Source organism: Rhinopithecus bieti, unplaced genomic scaffold, assembly GCF_001698545.2.
Source record: "Rhinopithecus bieti isolate Rb0 unplaced genomic scaffold, ASM169854v2 scaffold_81659, whole genome shotgun sequence".
NCBI lineage: Eukaryota > Metazoa > Chordata > Mammalia > Primates > Cercopithecidae > Rhinopithecus > Rhinopithecus bieti.
In genome coordinates this window covers 1,022,296-1,044,072 of record NW_016837762.1, presented here as the reverse complement: position 1 = coordinate 1,044,072, position 21,777 = coordinate 1,022,296, and the positions used below count along the sequence as shown (strand labels likewise).

General features: G+C 42.0%; 1 protein-coding gene across 1 annotated transcript in view; it reads left to right on the top strand.

The window, feature by feature from the left end:
- B3GLCT (beta 3-glucosyltransferase) overlaps positions 1-21,559 on the top strand; it is a 117,309-nt gene extending 95,750 nt beyond the window's left edge. Inside the window, 3 exon segments of the mRNA XM_017865952.1 lie at positions 7,443-7,562; positions 13,588-13,732; positions 19,519-21,559. Coding sequence (XP_017721441.1) covers positions 7,443-7,562; positions 13,588-13,732; positions 19,519-19,686 — 433 coding nt within the window. The 3' untranslated portion in view covers positions 19,687-21,559.
- The last annotated feature ends 218 nt before the right edge of the window (positions 21,560-21,777 follow it).

Genomic DNA, 21,777 nt, shown 5'->3' with positions numbered 1-21,777 from the left:
CTAGGCAGAAAGGGCCAGTGAAACCCAACCTTCAAGCCAAAGACAGACTAAAGCATGACAGCCAGGCTATCAGCTCAGGGTAGAGTCCATGGCCAGGAGTGAGAACTTCCTCAGTGCCTTTTAGCTAATCAAATGGTGCTTTTCCCAGGCCCACCCATGGACCAGTCAGCACACACTCATGATCCTGAGCCCATAAAAACCCAGACTTAGTCACATATTGGGACTACCTGCCTTACGGCACCCTGTCACACAAAGGACTACCCACTTTGGGTCCCCTCTCGTGTTGAGAGCTGTTCTCCCCTTCAATAAAACCATACCCCACCTGGCTTACTCTCCAGTGTGTGTGTGTGTGTGTGTGTGTAACCTCATTCTTCTTGGACGTGGGACAAGAACCTGGGACCCGCTGAACAGTGGGAGTGAAAAAGGTTGTAACACTTTCCTGACTGGCTCACTGAGCTGAGGGCGGTGATGCACTCCCGTTCACTAGAGTGGCAACCCTTCTGGGGGCCTAGACCTCAGGATTTCCTGAGCTGGAGCTGTAACACTGTAATCCTCTCACCCCTTGCTGGTGCCAGGCAGCTGCCCCACGTGATGAGAACTGGCAGTGATGGGGCTGGGCCAGCCCAGAAGCCATGAGTGAAGTGGGGCGGCAGGACCAAATGAGCTGGGACATGCCCCCCTTCACCGAAGCATGCAGATGGTAGGAATGAATGAGCTATAATAAGAACAAGCTGCAATGCTTCCTGGGGACTCAGAGCTTAGGACTCCCTGAGCAAAAGGGTAACAACCCTTGGGGTTCCACAGTTGCTGGCATCTCCAAGTTTTCAGGCTCTCCTGCGTCCCCCACCCCTTGTCCAGATGCTGGCACCCAAGGAAGAAGCTGGTCTCAGCATGCCCAGCCCAGCTATGGGCTGAGCACAGAGCCACAGCAGGCATGGAACCTGGGCTAGTAACAGCTAAGCGCAGCCTGCCAGGCTTAGTGGGCAGAGCAAGTCTAGTGGCAAGCCCAGAGCCTAGTGAGGCCCTGACCAGAGGTGCCGCTGGGTAACCGGAGATTTCTGGCTGGTGAAGCAGCACTGAAAGAATCTTGTGTCAACAGGAGAAGGTCAGAGAGAGAGACTGTTCCCTGAGATCTGCTCCTGAGGCCTAATAAAGCAACCCAGCATTATAACAAAAGACTAACGAGGGCTATGGGAGTTAAAAGCCAGGAACTCTGGATGAAAACCAATATATATGTATTCGTCCATTTTTACACAGCCAAACCATATCAGTATATAATCATAATATCACACCAGGATAGTGGACAGCTCAGTAGTCTGAGAGCAAGAATATAATGCTCAATTCTAAACTAGAGAATGTAAACACAGCAAGGAAATCCTGGATACAGAGTTGAATTGCACCATGCTAGACTGGCTGCTGCTCTCCATGATTATGATCTGTCACACATCAATAAGAGACCTAGGACTTGCTTTCCAGAGAACAAGAGATGAGTAGTTTTGTTTGTAGGACACAGTGAATTTTGATGCGACTACCCTGAACGATTGCAAGCATATTCTTTCTCAAGCACTTTCTAAAGCTGAAAGTAAGTTCAGTAGCCTAGAAATTGATCTTCATCATGCAAGTGATGCTCTCAGAGAAAAGACCTTGGTTTTAGGATCTGTACAAAGAAACCTAAGCCCTCATGCATGACACTACCAGGTCAGGGATAACCAGGTCCACATGTCTTTATGTCTTTCCACAATGTCAGACTTTTACTGATGCTGTTTCAGCCACAAAAGCCATGAGCTGCATGGAGTTCCCAAGGAATTGATTCTCATGACTTCCTTTTCAGTCGGTAGAGCCATAGGCACACAGGTTCAAGCCACTCCACAAGTGAGTCAATATTGCAAACCCTAATAGTATACTTAATATATAATTTTATAGATTAAACTTCCCATAACAAAGTTAACATTTAACATCAAGAAAAGGGGATAGGAAAAAGGGTTAATGAACCACTCCAGGGAGAGAGACACAAAAAGAATATCCTGTTCTGGGCCAGGCAGTCCCTCAGTCTTGCAAGGAAGAGACTTTGATGTGGGCAGAGTCTTCAGTGGCAGATACCAGGTGCTTATCACAAGTGACAGCAAGACTGTCAGTTAAGATGGCCGTTTGAGCTGCTGAAGTCTTGCTCTTTCTATGGCCACGGAGTCCTCTGGTGAGGACTGAAAATGAAGGAGTGTGCTTGGTTATGTCCTCATTTAATTGAATAGAGTCTTTATTGATCAAGCAAAACATCTGGTCCCTGTTGGCAAAGTGCTTAATGAAATGTAAGATGGAGTCTTTTTCTGAGATGAAGTTACTTATGTCAAGGATACTCTATGTGTAAGCCAAACACAGTGTTAAATGAAGTAAATCAAACAAATGTATTAGGATGAGTAAGATAAAGTAAGTAAATACATTGGAAAGCAGAAGTCTGTAAAAGAGGGATTATCTTGACTACAGAGTAAAAACAGAAAGCCCCAAAACTTATATGGAAACAAATTTAGTACAACAAGAATGTGGAAACAAATTTAGTACAAGAAAGAGACCAAAGAAAGAGAAAACAAGATATAGTAGAAAAGTTAAAAGAAAATCTATCTTTGCAGACATAAGCAGCATCTTGAGAAAACTTAGTTAAGAGAGAATCAAATTGCTTCAATAAGAAGTTGGAGGGAGCTGAGAAAGATCTGAAATCTGAACTCTTGAAAATGAAAACTTTCCATAAGACTAATAAAACTGAGTTGGAAAAATATAACCAGCTCTATCTACAAGAATTAAAAGTTAGAACAAAACCAATGATAGAATAGCAGAGGTTAGTAGCAAACTCCTTGTAGAGAACAGCAGACCAGGTTTTTACGCCACTCTTATTACGAGGCAGTCCTAGAGTCACCATGTATGCTGAAAACAGGATAGTATTCAAAGAACATTTTCTAGTCACTCAGAAATCATCAACATTGTCAGAGGCCTTGATCTTCAGACAGATATAAACCTGACTGGAAGTCTTGTGGACACTTTTCACTGGTCAGAGTTTCTTTTCATATATTAAATTTGTTTTCTTCACTTTCAGCTTTAGCTTTGTTAGCTAGGGTATTTTTGTAAGACTCGCGAGTGGGGATGGGAAAGGTGATCTTTGTACTTTGTTTTCTTCTTACCCATCCCTCCCACCAAAAAATGAGACACCAGAACTGTTAATGTTACTGTTGCTCTGTGAGAAAAGATACCTTGGTGAATAATTTAGAGACATTTGTAGGGCTCAGAAGAAGACAGGAAAATGTGGGAAGGTTTGGAACTTTAGCCAAGAGACTTGTTGAATGGCTTTGCCCAAAATGTTGATAGTGATATGAACAATAAACTACTGGTTGAGGTGATATCGGATGGAAATGAGGAACTTATTGGGAACTGGAGTAAAGGTGATTCTTGCTTTGTTTTAGCAAAGAGACTTGTGGTATTTTGCCCCTGCCCTAGAGATTTGTGAAACTTTCACTTGAGAGAGATGATTTAGGGTATCTGGTGGAAGAAACTTCTAAGCAGAAAAGCATTCAAGATCTGACTTGGATCCTGTTAAAGGCATTCAGTTTTGTAAGGGAGGCAGAGCACAAAAGTTTGGAAAATGTGTACCCTGACTATGTGATAGAAAAGAAAACCCCATTTTCTGGGGAGAAATTCAAGCCAGCTGCAGAAATTTGTGTGAGTAACAAGGAGCCTAATGTTAATTCCCAAGATGGAGGAAATGTCTCCAGTCCATGTCAGGGACCTTCGCGGCAGCCCCTTCCCCCACTCCCCTCCCTCCACATCAGAGGCCCAGGAGGAAAAAGTGGTTTTATGAGCTGGACTCAGGGTCCCCATGCTGTGTGCAGTCTAGGGACTTGGTGCCCTGCATCCCAGCCACTCCAGCCGTATCTAAAAGAGGCCAAGGTACAGCTCAGGCTGTGGCTTCAGAGGGTGGAAGCCCCAAGGCTTGGCAGCTTCCATGTGGTGTTGAGCCTGCGGGTGCACAGAAGAATTGAGGTTTGAGAACCTCTGCCTAGATTTCAGAAGATGTATGGAAATGCCTGGATGCCCAGGCAAAAGTTTGCTGCAGGATGGCGGCCCTCATGGAGAACCTCCGATAGTGGGGAAGGGAAATAGGAGGTCAGAGCCCCTACACAGAGTCCCTACTGGGGCACCACCTAGTGGAGCTGTGAGAAGAGAGCCACTGTCCTCCAGACCCCAGAATGGTAGATCCACTGACAGCTTGCTCCATGCACCTGGAAGAGCTGCAGACACTCAATGTCAGCCCATGAAAGCAACCAGGAGGGAGGCTATACTCTGCAAAGCCACAGGGGAACAGCTGCCAAAGACCATGGGAACCCACCTCTTGTATCAGTGTTACCTGGATGTGAGACATGGAGTCTAAGGAGATCCTTTTGGAACAGTTAAGATTCGACTGCATCACTGGATTTTGGATTTGCATAGGGCCTGTGGCCCCTTCATTTTGGCCAATTTCTCCCATTCAGAATGGCTGTATTTACCCAATGCCTATACCCGCATTGTATCTAGGAAGAACTAACTTGCTTTTGATTTTACAGGCTCATAGGCAGAAGGAATTTGTCTTGTCTCAGATGAGACATTGGACTGTGGATGTTTGAATTAATGCTGAAATGAGTTAAGACCTTTGGGGACTGCTGGGAAAGCATGATTGGTTTTGAAATGTGAGGACATGATATTTGAGAGGGGCTAGGGGTGGAATGATATGGTTTGGCTGTGTCCCCACCAAAATCTCAACTTGAATTATAATATCTGTCAAAATTCGCACGTGTTGTGGGAGGCACCCAGTAGGAGGTAATTGAATCATGAGGGCCGGTCTTTCCCATGCTATTCTCATGATAGTGAATAAAACTCATGAGATCTGATGGGTTTATCAGGCGTTTCTGCTTTTGCTGCTTTCTCGTTGTCTTTTGCTGCCACAATGTAAGAAGTGCCTTTCGCTTTCTGCCATAATTGTGAGACCTCCCCAGCCACATGGAACTGTAAGTCAAATTAAACCTTTTCCCCCCAGTCTTGAGTATGTCTTTATCAGCAGCGTGAAATGGACTAATGCATTAAATTGGTACCAGGAGTGGAGTGTTGCTGAAAAGATGCTCAAATATGTGGAAGTGACTTTGGAACTGGGTAACAGGCAGAGGTTGGAACAGTTTGTATTGTTCAGAAGAAGACAGGAAGATGAGTGAAAGTTTGGAGCTTGCTAGAAACTTGTTGAATAGTTTTGACCAGTGAAGTCCAGGCTGAGGTGGTTTCAGATGGAGATGAGGAACTTATTGGGAACTGGAGCAAAGGTCGCTCTTGCTGTGCTTTATCAAAGAGACTTGTGGAATTTTGCCGCTGCCCTAGAGATCTGTGGAACCTTGAACTTGAGAGAGGTGATTTAGGGTATCTGGTGGAAGACATTTCTAAGCAGCAAAGCATTCATGAGGTGACCTGGCTTATTCTGAAAGCATTCAGTCATATTCATTCACAAATAGATGGTTTGAAGTTGGAACTTAATGTTAAAAAGGGAAGCAGAGCATAAAGGTTTGGAAAATTTGCAGCCTGACCATGAGGTAAAAAAGAAAACTCCATTTTCTGGGGAGAAATTCAACACTGCTGCAGAAATTTGCATAAGTAACAAGGAACTGAATGTTTATAACCAAGACAATAGGGAACGTGGCTCCAGGGCATGTCAGAGATTTTCACGGCTGCCCCTTTCATCACAGGCCCAAAGGCCTCTGAGGGAAAAATGGTTTCACGGGCCTGGCCCAGGGCCCCACTGCTCTATGCAGCCTTGGGACTTGGTGCCCTGTGTCCCAGACGCTCCAGCTCCAGCCATGGCTAAAAGGGGCCAAGATACAGCTTGGCCTTTGCTTCAGAGGGTGCAAGCCCCAAGCTTTGGCAGCTTCCACATAGCATTGGACCTACAGGTACACAGAAGACAAGAGTTGAAGTTTGGGAACGTCTGCCTAGATTTCGGAGAATGTATGGAAATACCTGGATGTCCAGGCAGCAGTCTGCTGCAGGGGTGGGTCCCTCATGAAGAACCTCTGCTATGGCAGTGCAGAAGGCAAATGTGGGGTTGGAGCCCCCACACAGTGTCCCCACTGGGACACTGCCTAGTAGAGTGCTCAGAAGGGGACCACTATCCTGCAGACCCCAGAATGGTAAATCCAGTGACAGCTTGCTCTGTGCACCTTGAACAACCGCAAGCACTTAATACGAGCCTGTGAAAGCAGCCACGGGGGCTGTCCCCTGCAGAGCCATGGGGTGGGGCTGCCCAAGACCTTGGGAGCCCACCTCATGCATCAGCGTGTCCTGAATGTGAGACATGGAATGAAGGAGACTTTGGAGGTTTAATATTTAATGATTGCCTGGCCAGGTTTTGCACTTGCATGGAGCCTGTGGCCCCTTTGTTTTGGCCATTTTCTCCCATTTGGAACAGGAATATTTCCCTCCTGTATCCCCTGTGCCCCCATTGTATCTTAGAAGTAACTAACTTGCTTTTGATTTTGCAGGCTTATAGGTGGAAGGGACATTTCTAAGTGGTGTAAGTTCTTAAAACAGAAAAAATAGCCTTTCTTAGCACTACCCTTTGTGTCTACTTAAAAAAGTTATTTTTTGATTTTATTTTCCTATAAATTCATTGTTTTCATCCGAACAGCAACTGCAGTTGCAGGCATTTTTATGACCAACTCATGGATAGTCTCACTTTAGAGAACCCAGACTAATACACTGCCCTTTGTAAGCTATTGTTGCTAACGTGTGTTAAAGGCAGATAGGGGCCAAAAGGTGTTCAAAAGTATAAGCAATTAGACACAGAAAGTTCTCAGATTTGGGTGGCCTTGTTGAGGGAAACATAAGCATGATTGTGCCCATTATCTGAGGATTTCTAGGGTAGCCTCACTGCTACCCTAGGTGGGGAAATTCTCTTCCCCACCTGCCAGCCAGGGGCCCAACGTGCATTTGCATCTCAGTGGCTCCTTTTTAGGCCATCAGGAATTTTTTTCTTAAATACCAAGTTCATCTGAAAAGATATGAGGAATTAGTTCACACTCACTTGGAAACAGGACTGGCAGAAATAAGATCTAGAGCACACTGGCCAACTTCACTTCAGTAACCTGCCGCTCTCACCACGCAAATCAGGCAGCCGTATTATGGCAGGGGCTTGTAAAAACTGAGGAACAAGCCACTCGTGTCTCAGTTTCTCTTCTGTTCCCAGTAATGTGCAGTGTTCATGCATTTTCTTTTTTTGTTTGTTGTTTAAAAATTTTATTCATTCTATAAGTCACTCAAATTTCTTAACTATTTCAGTTTAGTGTGACACAGTATAGAGAGTGGGATGTAAGAACCATAAACTATTCCGTAACCACATTTGAATCAAGTAATCATGATTTGTGTTCCCTTTGGCATCTCAGTATCTCCAGGCTCCAGCACTTGCTTAGCTGTTATGACTCCGGCGAGCCTGTGTTTCTGGGAGAGCGCTACGGCTACGGCCTGGGCACTGGCGGCTACAGCTACATCACGGGAGGAGGAGGGTAACTATGATCACAGCTTTCTTCAACTACTTTGAACATAAACTGTCTTTTCCACTTGAGAGGTGGGTCTCTGGCACTGGGATCTATACTGATATGTGAGTACTCTGTGAATAGTGGTTGTTAGTATGATAGGAAAGTGAACATTATATTTGCTAAATATTAAAAGAACACACAGTAAATATTTTAGCCCTTGAAGAAATGATACAAAAAAGTATGTCATACTTGGTAGAATGTCCCTAACAATGGTTGCTTCTAGGCAGCCAACTAGTTTTGATTGTGTTTAAATGGAGAGAGCAATTGGTTATAGATTTTAATCTCAGAGAAAAAGCCATTAGACTATTAAATTATGTAATGCTTAATAAATCACCTTTGGGGAAAGTATAGAAGCTTACTTAGGCAATTAAGTGATATTTGTGTAGGATTTATAGGTTTTAAATAACAGTTAAAAATCAATGTTTTAAATGAAGCGTCTGCCTAATCTCTTATGAAGAAAGATTTTAACTTGATTTATATGGGTGAATCAATTAAGCAGTTTTCCCTATTACTTCTATAGTCTTACTATTGGTGCGTGTAGGCAAAATCTTATCAACTGTAGTCATTTATATTCATTCAGTAGATATTTATGTCTGCTGTGTGCCAGGCAGCATTCTAGTTTATAATCTAATGGATGATACGCTTCTGGAGGGCTAGGACCTTAAATTCCTACTTTGCAATTCCCTAGATTGGAACAATTCCTACAGGAACCTGCAGGCTCTCAACAGTCATATGACAGGCATCCTGATTTGGTCTAGCCAATTCAGTGGTGAAGATTACAGGGTTATGGAGGTGGCTCTTTTGCAGTGATAACCAAACCTGAGCGTGTGTGCTGATCTTTGTTAGTCTATGACTTGCATCTGCCTGAGGTCAATAACAACAGTAGGGGGAGTCCAGGGAGGCCTTTGAAAAGACACTAGAGTAAGCCCAAGGAGTGTTGACCTCCTTATCAAAAAAGGTTCAAGCTATTTGCAGCCTTACTGTAATGCATTGGGCTTTCTGGGTGAAGAGTTAGGGCCGATTAAGGATCAGAGCATGGCACCCATCGAGCCAGGATGTTCCACTTTGAAAGTGGCCCTGTTATTTGTATATGGGTTTATATACTTTATAGCATGATAGTGTTCATATAATATTTTTAAAACAGAAGTGACTTGTTACGTGATTTCTGCAAGAAAACCATTTTGTTGTCTTACATTGCGTATTGGATTTAGCTGTTGTTTCCAAGACTGGCACTCAAGGCCTTCTGAAACCTCACTTTACCTTACCTATCTAGCATTGCCTTTCATCATCCCAGTTGGTTGTTCATTCATTCAACTGGCCTTGTGTGGGCCAGACACGGGGAATGCACAGATGAAAGCTGCATAGCCCTTCCCCACAGGAGCTCACAGGCCAGTGCCAGATTTGCAAATACGTTGCACTTGTCATTACTCCCCCTTCCCTTGCCCCGGCAGGCCCTGCTAGACCACCAAAGTGGCACCTTTCACTTCTTCTGTGCTCAGCGTCTCCCTTGCTCCTGGGTACTTCCCACCACCTCTAGTTTTTCCATCTTAAAACTTCTCACCACCACCATGCCATCTTCTTCCTACCCTGCAGAACATCTTGAGTTCACTACTCTATCTCCATTTTCTCAGCTCCATGCTCAGCCCTTTAAGAGTCATTAACTCCCAGCCTCCTTAACTATCTCACCAAGGTTTCCAGCAACCTTGCTGTAGCTAAATCAAATTAATAATTTGCAGTTTTTATCCTATTTCACCTCTTAGCAACCTTTAATGCCAGTGACTGTTGACCTGAACACTCCTTTCTCTTGCTTTCCAGAGCGGCATCCTGTCCTTGTTCATCCTTCTTTCTGGTCATTCCTTCTTGGTTGTTTCTATCTTATCCCTTCAATGTCTTATGTTTCTCAGGCATCTTTTCTAGTCCTCCTTCTCACCCCGTGTTGTCCCTGGATGATCGTATGGCTTGATGCTGAATGTACCCAGAACTCTTTCTCCAGTCTAGAACTCTGCTGGCCTCCAGATTCATAGATTCAAAGGGCATCTCCACTTGACTGATTGACAGACACATCACACACAGCACCTTGTCATTTCTGACTGTAACCCCTGATTGGTTCTTCCAATGTGCCCCTCTTAGGGAAGACATTGGCATATAAGAGTTCTTATCCCAGGAGTCTGAGAGTCAGCTCTTACCCTTTCTCTCCTTTCCCCACTCCCTGCAATCAACTGAATCACCCAGTCCTGTCCATTTTATTTCCTAAATCGCTCTTCCGTCAATACTTCTCTCTACCTCCAGTAATCTCAACCAGGTCACTGTCATCTCCTGTATGAGTTCCTGCCACAGCCTCCTGTTCTCCCTACTTTTTTGTCTTAAACTGCACTCCATGCTATTGTCCACACTGTAGTCAAAGGGACCTATCTAAAAGCAGATCTAGTCCTCTCTCCCCTCTGCTCAGATGCCCTCAGTGGCTTCTCATTGTCTTTATTTTTCCCCAAGAGTATGAACCTTTTTCTACTTTTGACACCTAAGATGAAGAGATGATCATTCAGATTTTAATAAGAATCAAGTTGATCTGGGATGAGTCCTCAGTTTTGATCATCTCTGGTTTGCCTGATTAACAGCCTCCCTGGATGTTGCTGAGGCCACTGCTTTGGGCCCAAAGGCCCAAGAAGAGTTTTGTTTTCTACCTACTTACTAGGCCCAGTTTGCCGCTGAAAGCTGCCATGGCTGGCCTGCTACTCCCCTAGCAATTCATTCATCTAGGCTCTTCATGGCATTTACCTCTCTTCAGTTTCATAATTATATATGATTTTCCTATTATTTGAATATTTTTGAGTGTTACTTTACCATGGCATGAAAGTCTTTTGCTTTGCATCCTCTGAACTGGCAGTAGAACTTCTCCCTTTGCCTTTAGGATCAAGTCCACACTCCAAGGCTTATAAGACCTCTCATGATCTTGGCAGATGCTGTTTTACCTTTCTAGCCTCATCCATCTACACCCTCATCTTAAAGAACTCTTGCTGAACTTGTTTCAGTTTCTCTGAAGCACTATTTTTTTCCTTTCCTCCCAAGATATGACATTTGCTGGTCTCTGTGTGGCACCATTTCCCCAACTTTCTGCCTGTCTAGTTCCTCCTTGTTCTTTGGACTCACCATAGCTATCACCATTTACTCTTGAATGCCTTTAGCCCAGTCTAGCCTCTCAAATCTGGGTTTAGTGCATTTCTAATGTATTTTCACAGCATATTATGCAAACCATTATCATTTAATAGCCTATTTACTTTTCTGTTTTCCACTTAAATTATGCATTATTTGAAGGCAGTACCTGTGTGTTTCATTTCTCATTATTTCCTCACTTCTTAGCATAAGGACTCATGTTTTTCAAGGTACAGGGAATAAACGAATAAACAAATCCATGAACACAAGGCACTGATCTTTATATCACTAACATTGACCAATGTGATGTTCTGTTTTTAATAGCGCTTTTACAAAGATGCAGGAACATTCTTCATGAGATTGTCTCTTACGTCAACCTTTGATAAAAGCTGTAAGACGTAATGTTGATTAGTTTCTCTAGTATTACAGTAGAATTTTCTGATGCTCTTATCTAGCTGGAGAACCAATATGCCTTTTAACAGCAAGTCAGAATCAGTGGCTTGTAAAACCAATTCATGGACCATAACTAGCATTTTAAATTAATGAACTATTGAGTGGAATGGAATAAAATGGAAAATATCAGAGTGCATTCATTGCATGTCATAAGGGTGGGTATTGTGACATTTTTGTTTCAGCTTTATACATACCCATGCAGACTCACACACCAAACATAAATGGTTGCAATGTGAAATTCATTTCTTGATTTCTAATTGTGGGTCACAGTCACGTAAATTTTTGAAAACCACTACCTTAAACCATCTGTCGTAGGTAAGGGTGTTTTGACAGAGCCGAGTCAGACATGCAGGTTCCTGTGGTTTCTGTGTAGGTATTTTGCATTATTTGGAGCATGAGACCTTTGTACTATTTGAATCCAAGTGTCTGTTTTTCACTTTGTTGCTTACTCCATGAAAGTTTTGGTACTTGGAGAAAACAAGTTGAATTTTTTTTTTTTTTAATTTCACTAGGTTTTTGAGGGCAGGCGGTGTTTGGTTTTATGAGTAAGTTCTTTAGTGGTGATTTCTGAGATTTTGGTGCACATATCACCCAAGTAGTGTACACTGTATCCAATGTGTACTCTCTTATCCCTCATCCCCACCCTTCTTCTGAGTTCCCAAAGTTCATTCATTGTATCATTCTTATGCCTTTGCATCCTCATAACTTAGCTCCTACTTATAAGTGAGAACATGTGATGTTTTGACCATTTCTTTTTGAAAATACTTATTTACATATGTGCATTTAGGTAGGAAGCTGTGCTTAGGGTATCTATCATCAGCCTTTTTGGCAGCCTTGGGAGCAAATGACTACACCAGAATAAGACGTTGGGCAATGTCCTCAGAAGAGGCAGCAGGAAGTGTTACCCAAAGAGACCACCATGACCTGTTTATTGGCTGAAGGCCGGGAGGGGCAGGCGTGTTTCTCATGCATGTTCCCTTCCTACATTTTCTTGCTCTGCACTGTGTTCTTGGGCAAGTCCCAGACTCTCATTTCAGTTTTTCTTATTTTAGACATTTGTATATTGTATATTGAAGGAAATAAAATAATCCTGTAGCCTTTCAACATCTTTTTAACATTTAATAGTTGGTGGCCAGAGCAGACAAGTGTTCTTTCCAACCAGGATATGACTGGTAGTTTTCCATTTTGGCGAGCAACCTTATTTGGAAAGAACTCATCAGCATGCTAATAAACAAGTATTATTGACGGCTCATATTCACTTAGTTTATGCAGATGATTAATGTGTAGGCAAAAGTATAAAATAATTACAAATTAAAAGTTCATGCTCTCATTTCATCTTCCTATAAAGTTAGTTTTCAGAGAGCGGATCAAAAAAATGAAAGTCTTTCTCATTTTCTCATTCTACTCGATGCTGACAAAAGAAAAAAAGCATTTTTACTATTTACTGTCCACCCATCTTCTCATGTACGCTCTTTTCCCAGATTCAGTAGCTTGAGCCCAACGTGGCCGATGGGGTGTAGGAGTTCCACTCAGCCACAAAAAATGTGGCGGGGGAGGTTTCACTGTGGACAGCAGGCTTTCTAAGAGAAAGGCAATTTATGGTGGGTTTTCAGACTTGCAGTTTTCCTTTCTCTGTAGTTGACAGGAACTTCGTTTCTTTTTATACCTTCCTATTTTGTTACAACATCTTATGTAAAGAAATTCTCTTGTCTAGTCAAGGGCAGGGAGGGAGTCCTGCACTGTTGCAGGGGATGGGGGAGGGGGTTGGCCGCTAACATTAGGTAAAACTGTGCGGAATTGAGCCCAGCATGTGGAATCAGTGTTTTTGATTCAGGGATTCAAGCTCTTTGTCCTTTTTTCCTTCCTCCTAGAGTGATTCATAGACTGTTTCCTCCCCCAGGAAGAAGGTCTTTGCAAAGGCAACTTTGTTCTCGCTTGTTTGATGCATCAAACTTTTATTGAGTGCTGTGGGCAAGGCCTTATATGTGGCAATGGGACTGTATGGATGAATTTTAAGTAGTTTTGCCTTAAGGAAAGTCTTTGATGATCAAGACTGAACTTGTGAATCATATTTTCCTTCAGCCCTCTCAGTTTTGAGCTTTTATGATATAAAAGATTCATTTCTACCTTAGGATCAGAATGGAAACAAGAAACCAAACTGTATTTTAAAACAAAGAGAAATTATTTTGGGAACTTGGTACGAAAGTGTTGGAAAGGGCCAGAAGACTAAAAGAGAACAGGTAGGGTTTTACCTGAGCTCGGTAACTAGAGAAAGCTGCTGTTGCCTCTCAGTCTGGAGGAGTAGAGTCCTGTTTCCCGGGGCCCATTTGTGCAGCAGCGGTCTCTGTGGAGCTGCTCTAACCCCTTTCTCTGCTCTGGCTCCCACTAGAATGGTCTTCAGCAGAGAAGCCATCAGGAGACTTCTCGCCAGTAAATGTCGGTGCTACAGCAATGATGCTCCCGATGATATGGTCCTGGGAATGTGCTTTAGTGGCTTGGGAATCCCTGTGACACACAGCCCTCTCTTCCATCAGGTGAGGAAATGGTTTTTATTCTTCCCTCACAGCGGGTGGGAGACATCCTTTACAGGACTGTTACCCTGTTTGATGTAACACTGCATCATGTACATCATGAAGACGGGAGGCAAAAACATATTGAAAACCAAGTGGCGTTTGACTGGGATCCTCACATGTAGGACCAGGGAAAATCTGGGTGTTTTGTTTTGTTTTGTTTTGAGACGGAGTCTTGCTCTGTCGCCCAGGCTGGAGTGCAGTGGCACAATCTTGGCTCACTGCAACCTCTACCTCCTGGGTTCACACCATTCTCCTGCCTCAGCCTCCCGAGTAGCTGGGACTATAGGCACTCGCCACTATGCCCGGCTAATTTTTTGTATTCTTTAGTAGAGACAGGGTTTCACTGTGTTAGCCAGGATGGTCTCGATCTTCTGACCTCGTGATCCACCCGCCTCGGCCTCCCAAATTGCTGGGATGACAGGCGTGAGCCACCGCGCCCAGCTTTTTTTGTTTTTTGTTTTTTAGTTAGAAAGATTGGTGGCATTTAAAAATTACTGGATGCTGCCTAGAAATACATAGTACTGACCTAATATTGTCCTACTGGCCACTGAGTCTATGTAATTCTACACCATCCTCAGTTTTTACACTGTCTGTCTTTTTACTGAGATTTTCTCCTTCACTTGCCATTAAACTGAATGGCTAAAATCTATTAAATTGCAATTGGGTATCTCAATAAGCATATATTCTTGGGGTTATGGAACAGAAGAGATGAGCTTATGTTTACCAGGGACGGGTAGTGCTTATAGCCTCCCCATATTGCAGTTTGGGGGTTGGAGAAGGAAATCCTGCATTATTTTTAGTATCTTTTATGAACCAAGTCAGTGAATTTTCTGCTAAGAATAATAGCAGATGTTCACAAACTTAAAATAAACATAGATCCATACCCATCTAATATCCTCCTTCAAGAAATTTAAAGTTTTTGAAACTTGAAGTGTGTGTGCATATGTATTTTAGGTGCCTTCTCTTATACTGAAAATACAGTTTTTATGCTTTATTTACTTACTTTTATTTATTTATTTTGAGATAGGGTCTTGCTCACTGCAACGTGGCTCACTGCAGCCTTGATCTCCTGGGCTCAAATGATCCTCTTGCCTTAGTCTCCCAAGTATCTGGGACTATAGGCACACACCGCCATGCCTGACTAATTTTTAAATTTTTTTTATAGAGATGGGGGTCTTACTGTGTTGCCGGGGCTGGTCTCAAACTCCTGGATGCAAGCGATCCTCCCACCTCAGCTTCCCAAAGTGCTAGGATTATAGATGTGAGACACTGCACCTGGCCCATGCTTTATTTATTTAGTAACCAGTAGCAAACATTATCATAGCAATATAGAAAACTTAGCATGACAGAAATAGTACTATAGAAAACAACTCGAATAAGACTAAGAAAGTGTTTGCATCATCAGGAAAGGCAGAATCCATTTCTGTATCCTTGAGACAATAACAGAGCATAAAAATAGACCTTTAATATAAGGAAATGTATGAGAAACCTCCTTCCTGATGTCAGTTAGAAGATACTTATTTGTCCTTTAGGACTTTGAGAGGTCTTACCCGCTTTAAGCCTGTGTTGTGTTAGGAAGACTTAGGAAAGAAGGTGTTACTCTCTGCGGCTCCCTCTCTCGCTCTGTTTCATGGTGTTTCAGTCACGCAATAAAAGGGGTAATTAAAACTGTTAGCGTATAAGGGAAATAATTTATCAAGGTTAGTGTGACAGGTCTTAGATTTTTATAGCAGCCCTTTTCATTTGGGGAGAATAAATTGGCTAATAAAATGATAAGGAGAAAAGAAAGAAGGAAAACCATCTATAGGCAAAAGTCCTTTGAAGATAATTTTTTTAAAAAAGGTTGTTGTTTCCCCCACTTCAGAACCCTTGATTTCCCTAATTCACATACATGTTAAACTCTTCTAAAATCATAAAATATGTTTAAAACCTATCCTCCCCAACCGATAATGCTTGTATCTTCCAATTCTTAAGCCTCTTTTAGAGAGTTTGATAACGATTTGGACATTGCTTTCCATTTATAGTGTTTAAACCCTGGTCCAAACTGTGTTTGTTCATCTTCACAAAGAAATATGAGGCAAAGAGATAAAATGTAAGAATCCTGATGAGCTAGAGACAGAGTGGGCATTTGGAGGCAGTCTCAAATGCAAAATTGCCTGGGCTGTCACAGCCCTTCTGTTTCTAGAGAAAGTTACTGTGAATTCACAGATTTAGAAGGGGACTCCAGGGAATACCTAGTATTTCCCACCTTTGTTGAAAGTACAGCACCTAGAGCATGTGGTTTTCTGTTCTTCCAAAATTATGTGCCACTAATGGACATGGCAGTGTGCAATGGTTGGTGGTTGCTCAACTCTGGAAATTTCCCAAAAAGTTTTAGACCACCATGATGGTGGGTGAACTGTATGGTATGGAAATCATTTTTTTAACACAGTTATAAAAATGCATTTATCTAAGGAAATGTGATTTTAGTCTCCATTTGTTGCCCTGTTTAGTGTGCTCCAGTATTTACAGATGAAAAGTTCTAATTTTGCCCAATGTAGGAGGTCTTTCCTTTTTCTTTTTTTCAAGATGAAGTCTTGCTGTATCACCCAGGCTGGAGTGCAGTGGCATGATCTCAGCTCACTGCAACCTGTGCTTCCTGGGTTCAAGCAATTCTCCTGCCTCAGCCTCCCGAGTAGCTGGGACTATAGGTGTGTGCCACCTCACCCGGCTAATTTTTTGTATTTTTAGTAGAGACGGGGTTTCACGTGTTAGCCAGGATGGTCTCGATCTCCTGACCTTGTGATCCACCTGCCTCGGCCTCCCAAAGTGCTGGGATTACAGGCTTGAGCCACCACCCCCGCCCAGCTGCAGGTCTTTCTTATGCAGTTTCAGCTCCTCTCTCTTCCTGTATGCAGATGCCTACCACACTCTGTTCCTCAAGTTCTTCCCCGCCCCTCACCCTCCTGTTTGGGATTTCCTCTTGGCATTTTGGGCGTAGAGATATGATTATTAGAGGCTGCATAGACTTCTTGGTATTAAAGATACCATTTTGGATGTATTTCACTTTTCTAGTTTTGTCTAATGCTTTTCCATGACCTCGTTTGTCAAAAATGACCAGCAAATTGTAATGTTTAATAAGCCAGCTCTTTTAATGCATGCGTAGGCTCCCTGAAATGCAGTGAATCACTTCTAGAATCTGCATTAATCGAGGGAAAAAATGTTACGGTTTATTTTTTTCCTGTTAGATGCATTTCTGTCTTCAACAGTTCATTTTAAAGGTGAAAACAAGCAAGGATTTGTTTCCATTGCTTTTACAGTAGTCCTTCCTTAACCACAGGGGTACGTTCCAAGACTCCCCCTCCCCCCGCCCCCAGTGGATGTTTGAAACCTTGGATATACAGAATCCTACGTATACTTTGTTTTTTCTTATACTTTACATACCTATGATCAAGTTTACTTTAGAAAGTAGGCAGAATAAGAGATGAACAGTAATAAAATAGAGCAATTATAACCGTATGCCGGCATCACTACTCTTGCTTTAGGCTATTCTTAAATAAGGGTTCCTTGAACACAAGCACTGTGATACTGCTGCAGTGGACTGGATAATGAGGCGGCTTCTAGTGACTTAGGGGCGGGGAGTGTAGACAGCATGAAAATGCTGGACAAAGGGAGGATTCATGTCCAGTGTGGGATGGAGTGGAACACCCCACATTTCATCCTGATACTCAGAGGGGCCCGCAACTTAAAACTTAGGAATTGTCTATTTCTGTAATTTTCCATTTAACATTTTCAGACTAAAATTGACTGTGAGACACACTTCAGAAAGTGAAACCATGGATAAGGGGGAACTACTCTTTCTTTCTTCTGGGATCATTGTGGAATTATCTTCTAACGGAATTGAGAGGATGTCTGTCTTTGGTTCTCTTCCTTGCCAGTAAACTCTCTCAGAGGGCCTTGCAAAGAAACATCGTATAATAAATGAATTCCTTCACCTAATACTCAAACCTTTCCCAACTCTATTACCAGTGTGTATTTTTTGTCTATCTCACTGTTTTTTCCTTTTAAAATTCCTTTTAGATTTTTAACTTCATGAGCAGTTACAATTTCTTAAAAATAGCAGTTGTGACAGTTCTCCCCTTAGATTCTTTTGACCTTTTCTCCACAGATATTATTGTTGAAACACTCGTCTGAATAGTGTATTTGTGCTGGTGGAGGTAGGTTAGGCCAGGGGCTGCTGAGTGTACCCAGCCGGTGGTGAGACGGCTCGAGCAGAGGCAGCCCGTGCCCTGGCGGAGCACTGGCCCTGGGCTCAGCACCTCTCTCTGGTCTCTAGTCCAGTGTTTGCTAGTCATGTTACTTCTGGGAGCTCCGGTTTCCTCAGCGGTAAACTGGAAGTGAACCATAATGTTCTGTCCCTTTTACAAGGTTGTTTCTAGGATTAAATGAGATAAAATTTAACAAAGGTATTCTGTAAACCATTTAAGGGAGTTTATTCATATCAAAGATTTAGGCAGACTATAATAAAATAGTAGCCTACAAAAGGCTTGTTTTTAAAATGCATCACATCTAGTTTTGATAGTCAAGACAGTTTTAGTATCGATGACCTAATGAGTTACTTTATAAAACAGAAGGCCCATATAAATTAATAAACAAATTTAAGATGATTACTGGCCGGGCAAAGTGGCTCACGCCTGCAATCTCAACACTTTGTGAGGCCAAGGGCGGGTGGATCATCTGAGGTCAGGAGTTCGAGACCAGGCTGGCCAACTTGGTGAAACCTTGTCTCTACTAAATACAAAAAATTAGCCAGGCATGGTGGTGCGTGCCTGTAATCCCAGCTACTCAGGAGGCTGAGGCAGGAGAATCACTTGAACCCAGGAGGCAGAGGTTGCAGTAAACTGAGATTGCCCCATTGCGCTCCAGCCTGGGTGGCAGAGTGAAACTCCATCTCAAAAAAAAAAAAAAAAAAGTGATTCCCAAGAGAAACTGGATACTTTGCTTAGAGAAAACAAAATAGTATCTGATTTCAGTTTCTTTCTAACCCTATAGGTTACTTCTTCAATCTTATTCTAACCTGTATCTAGTTCTGCTTAAGTTTTATTTTCTAACTTCTAAAAAATGTTGCAATGTAGATAATATAAAAACTTTTTAGGTGCTTTCGCAGACAATTTTGGGTTACTTGCAATTCTCATTTACACCTCATTTACACCTCTGGAACTAGACTAGATATTTGGGCAGGAAGAGAGTATGAGTTATGTTATCCTTCTCCCCAGTGAGCTCCTTGTTTTCTTTCTTCGAATGACGTCACCTAATTACACATTAGAGCAGTAGACAGGCCAAGGGAAATCTGAGAAATCTTTGCCCTGGCCCCCCACAACCCACATGTGGCCAGAGTTTCCTTAGAAGTACCTGGAACGTAACAGTTTTTCTGTCTTTGTGCAGAAGTGATACTAGTAGCTTAAATGGCTTACCAAAAAAGCTTTTTGTATTTATTACCATGGTTCAGGAATCTCCCAGAGGCAAGACTATGGAACATAGAAGCAAAGAGCAGTGCATTTGGGATATTAAGGTAATTGGAGACACAAAAGCAAAGAACCTGGAGTTAGAAGAAAGAGATCAGAAAATAGTTTCCTTTTTGCTTTTAGATTCCCATAGCCAATATTAAGTAGTGAAGTAAAGCAATCCACTTTATAAACTCAGATGCTCTTCTGCAGCAAAATTATTTTCAGTCAACAAGGAAGCCTAACTCTCTATTTTTCCTGCAGGCTCGGCCAGTGGATTACCCTAAGGACTACCTTTCTCATCAAGTTCCCATATCGTTCCACAAACACTGGAACATCGATCCAGTGAAGGTGTATTTCACATGGTTGGCACCCAATGAGGAAGCCAAAGCCAGGCAGGAGACACAGAAAGGTTTTCGAGAGGAGTTATAAAGCAGGGTGACCTGTGAGCATAGCCTGCGCAGGGAATGAACTGGAGACTGTGACCTCATCCCACTGTGCTGTGCTCACAACGCTTGTGTCTACCACATGGCATTGGACACTTCCTGACTTTAGGGGGCGATTTTATGTGTGGTATTTTTTGACAGAGGAAGAAAAGGGGTCATAGGAGAAACTTTTTTTTTCTGGGAAAAATCACTTGCTTTTGACTTACGCAGTTGTTTTAACACTTAGTGATGACTGTTTATTCTACGAACTGTGATACAGCAGTTTTTATTATTGTCACAGGAAAATAAATGATACCAGAAGTCCCTTTCCTGTTCTGTCTCTTCATTATAATGGAAGTTTCAGTTGAGCATGAGCCTGGAGTGACTGTCTACAGTTCTATTTGTATATATAAAAAGAAGAATGAAAGTCTTTTGACATGGATATTACCAATGGTATGAACTTTTAAACCATATTATTGATGATGAAAATTATTTCCTGGGAACTCAGTAGGAATAATACTGTGTTAAGGAATAATACTGTACATAAAACATCATGAAACTCTAGGTATGAAATCCCCTGGAGTCTGTAATCATGGTGGTTATGTTTTATCTCTTCTTTTGCTGTTTGTGCCTCATAAAGAGAATGAGGTCTTCTGCTAGAGCTTCGTATTGCTTTAGAAGTTCATTTGTGTTCTATTTCTCCCTGAAGCCCTGTCTTTATGGCCTACTTGTAACATGAAAGTGTAGTAGATGCTGCCACAAAATAGTGTCCTCAATATTTTAAAACAATGTTGATGTGTTTTGTTCAAGTCAGCAAGCTCTATGTGAGTCTCAGGAAGTGAATTCAATTTGGACCTTATGTTTTACTCTTTTTCTTAATGTTACCTAATGACTCTCTCCTGACTCAGAAGAGAAACCCCTTGTGGAAGGACAACATGGTAATCAGGCAATTTCTCTGGGTCCCCAAAGAATGACATTTGAACACAGTATTTTGAAACAGCTCTAGTTTTCAAATTATATCTTTAATATATAGTAACTTAACATATTCAGTATTAATGTATAAAAAAGCACTCTGTTTAATTATATAATTCAGTTTTTGTAAAGGTATTTGCATAAAATTTGATTTAATATGTCTTAAACTGATTTTGATATAGTAAATTACTTATTTTTTTCTTTTTAATAAACACTGTTATTCATTAACTTTGCTTATAATGCTTTTTATAGCCAAGCACAGAATTCAAAGCCATACCACCAAAAGTACCTGTGTGTGTTTATGTGTTTTTCTTGTAGTATAGATTTGACTCATTCCCAAAATGATGCAATAGTATTAGTATTTACCATTTTTCCAGATTAGCAACTACCAGAACTCGTGTGTGTTGCAGTGATAACACAATGCATTGGATTCAGTTTTGTGAAAATGGATTTTGTGGCCATCCAAGAGATATATCAGGGATGATCAGCTGATGAGAGGCTCCAGAAGGATTTCTAGATCGCATCAAGCCTCTACTGATGGCCTTAGCTTTGTTGTCATTGTAACTGAGATTGTTGTCATTGCCACCATGGTAGTCACCTTCATGTCATCTATAATAATACTCCTGGAGAGCCCTGGCTGCCTACACCAGTGGAAAAGAGTCTCCAGTTCTGCTCCGGCCTACTAACTGTTACCACTGAGAGAACAACATGTTCATTTGACAGGATTGAAGCTGGCATCCGTACATGAAGATCCGTGTCAAGCTTTCTTCTTTGGTCTGATCAGTGCCTTCTACTGATACCGGGGCACCTCCTCTGGTACTTTTAAGTGTTTTGTTAATTACGTTTACTTTTTGGAACTGTGTAAGCCTAACCACAAATAAAAGATCTTTGCCTAAGTTTTATATTTCTCAAATATTGTGTTCATTAGTCTAGACTCGGAATGGGGAGGGGAAATGGGGAAAAGGAATGAATGAAATCAGAGAAAAAACTCAGCAGCCCGGTAAATACAGTTTAAAGAGAGAATAATCACTTCAGAGCTACCCTTTTAAGAGAAAACCATCAGAAATTGACAGTGTTTATATAAAGTTTATAAAGCCATTATGTTTTATTGTATAACAAATCAGAG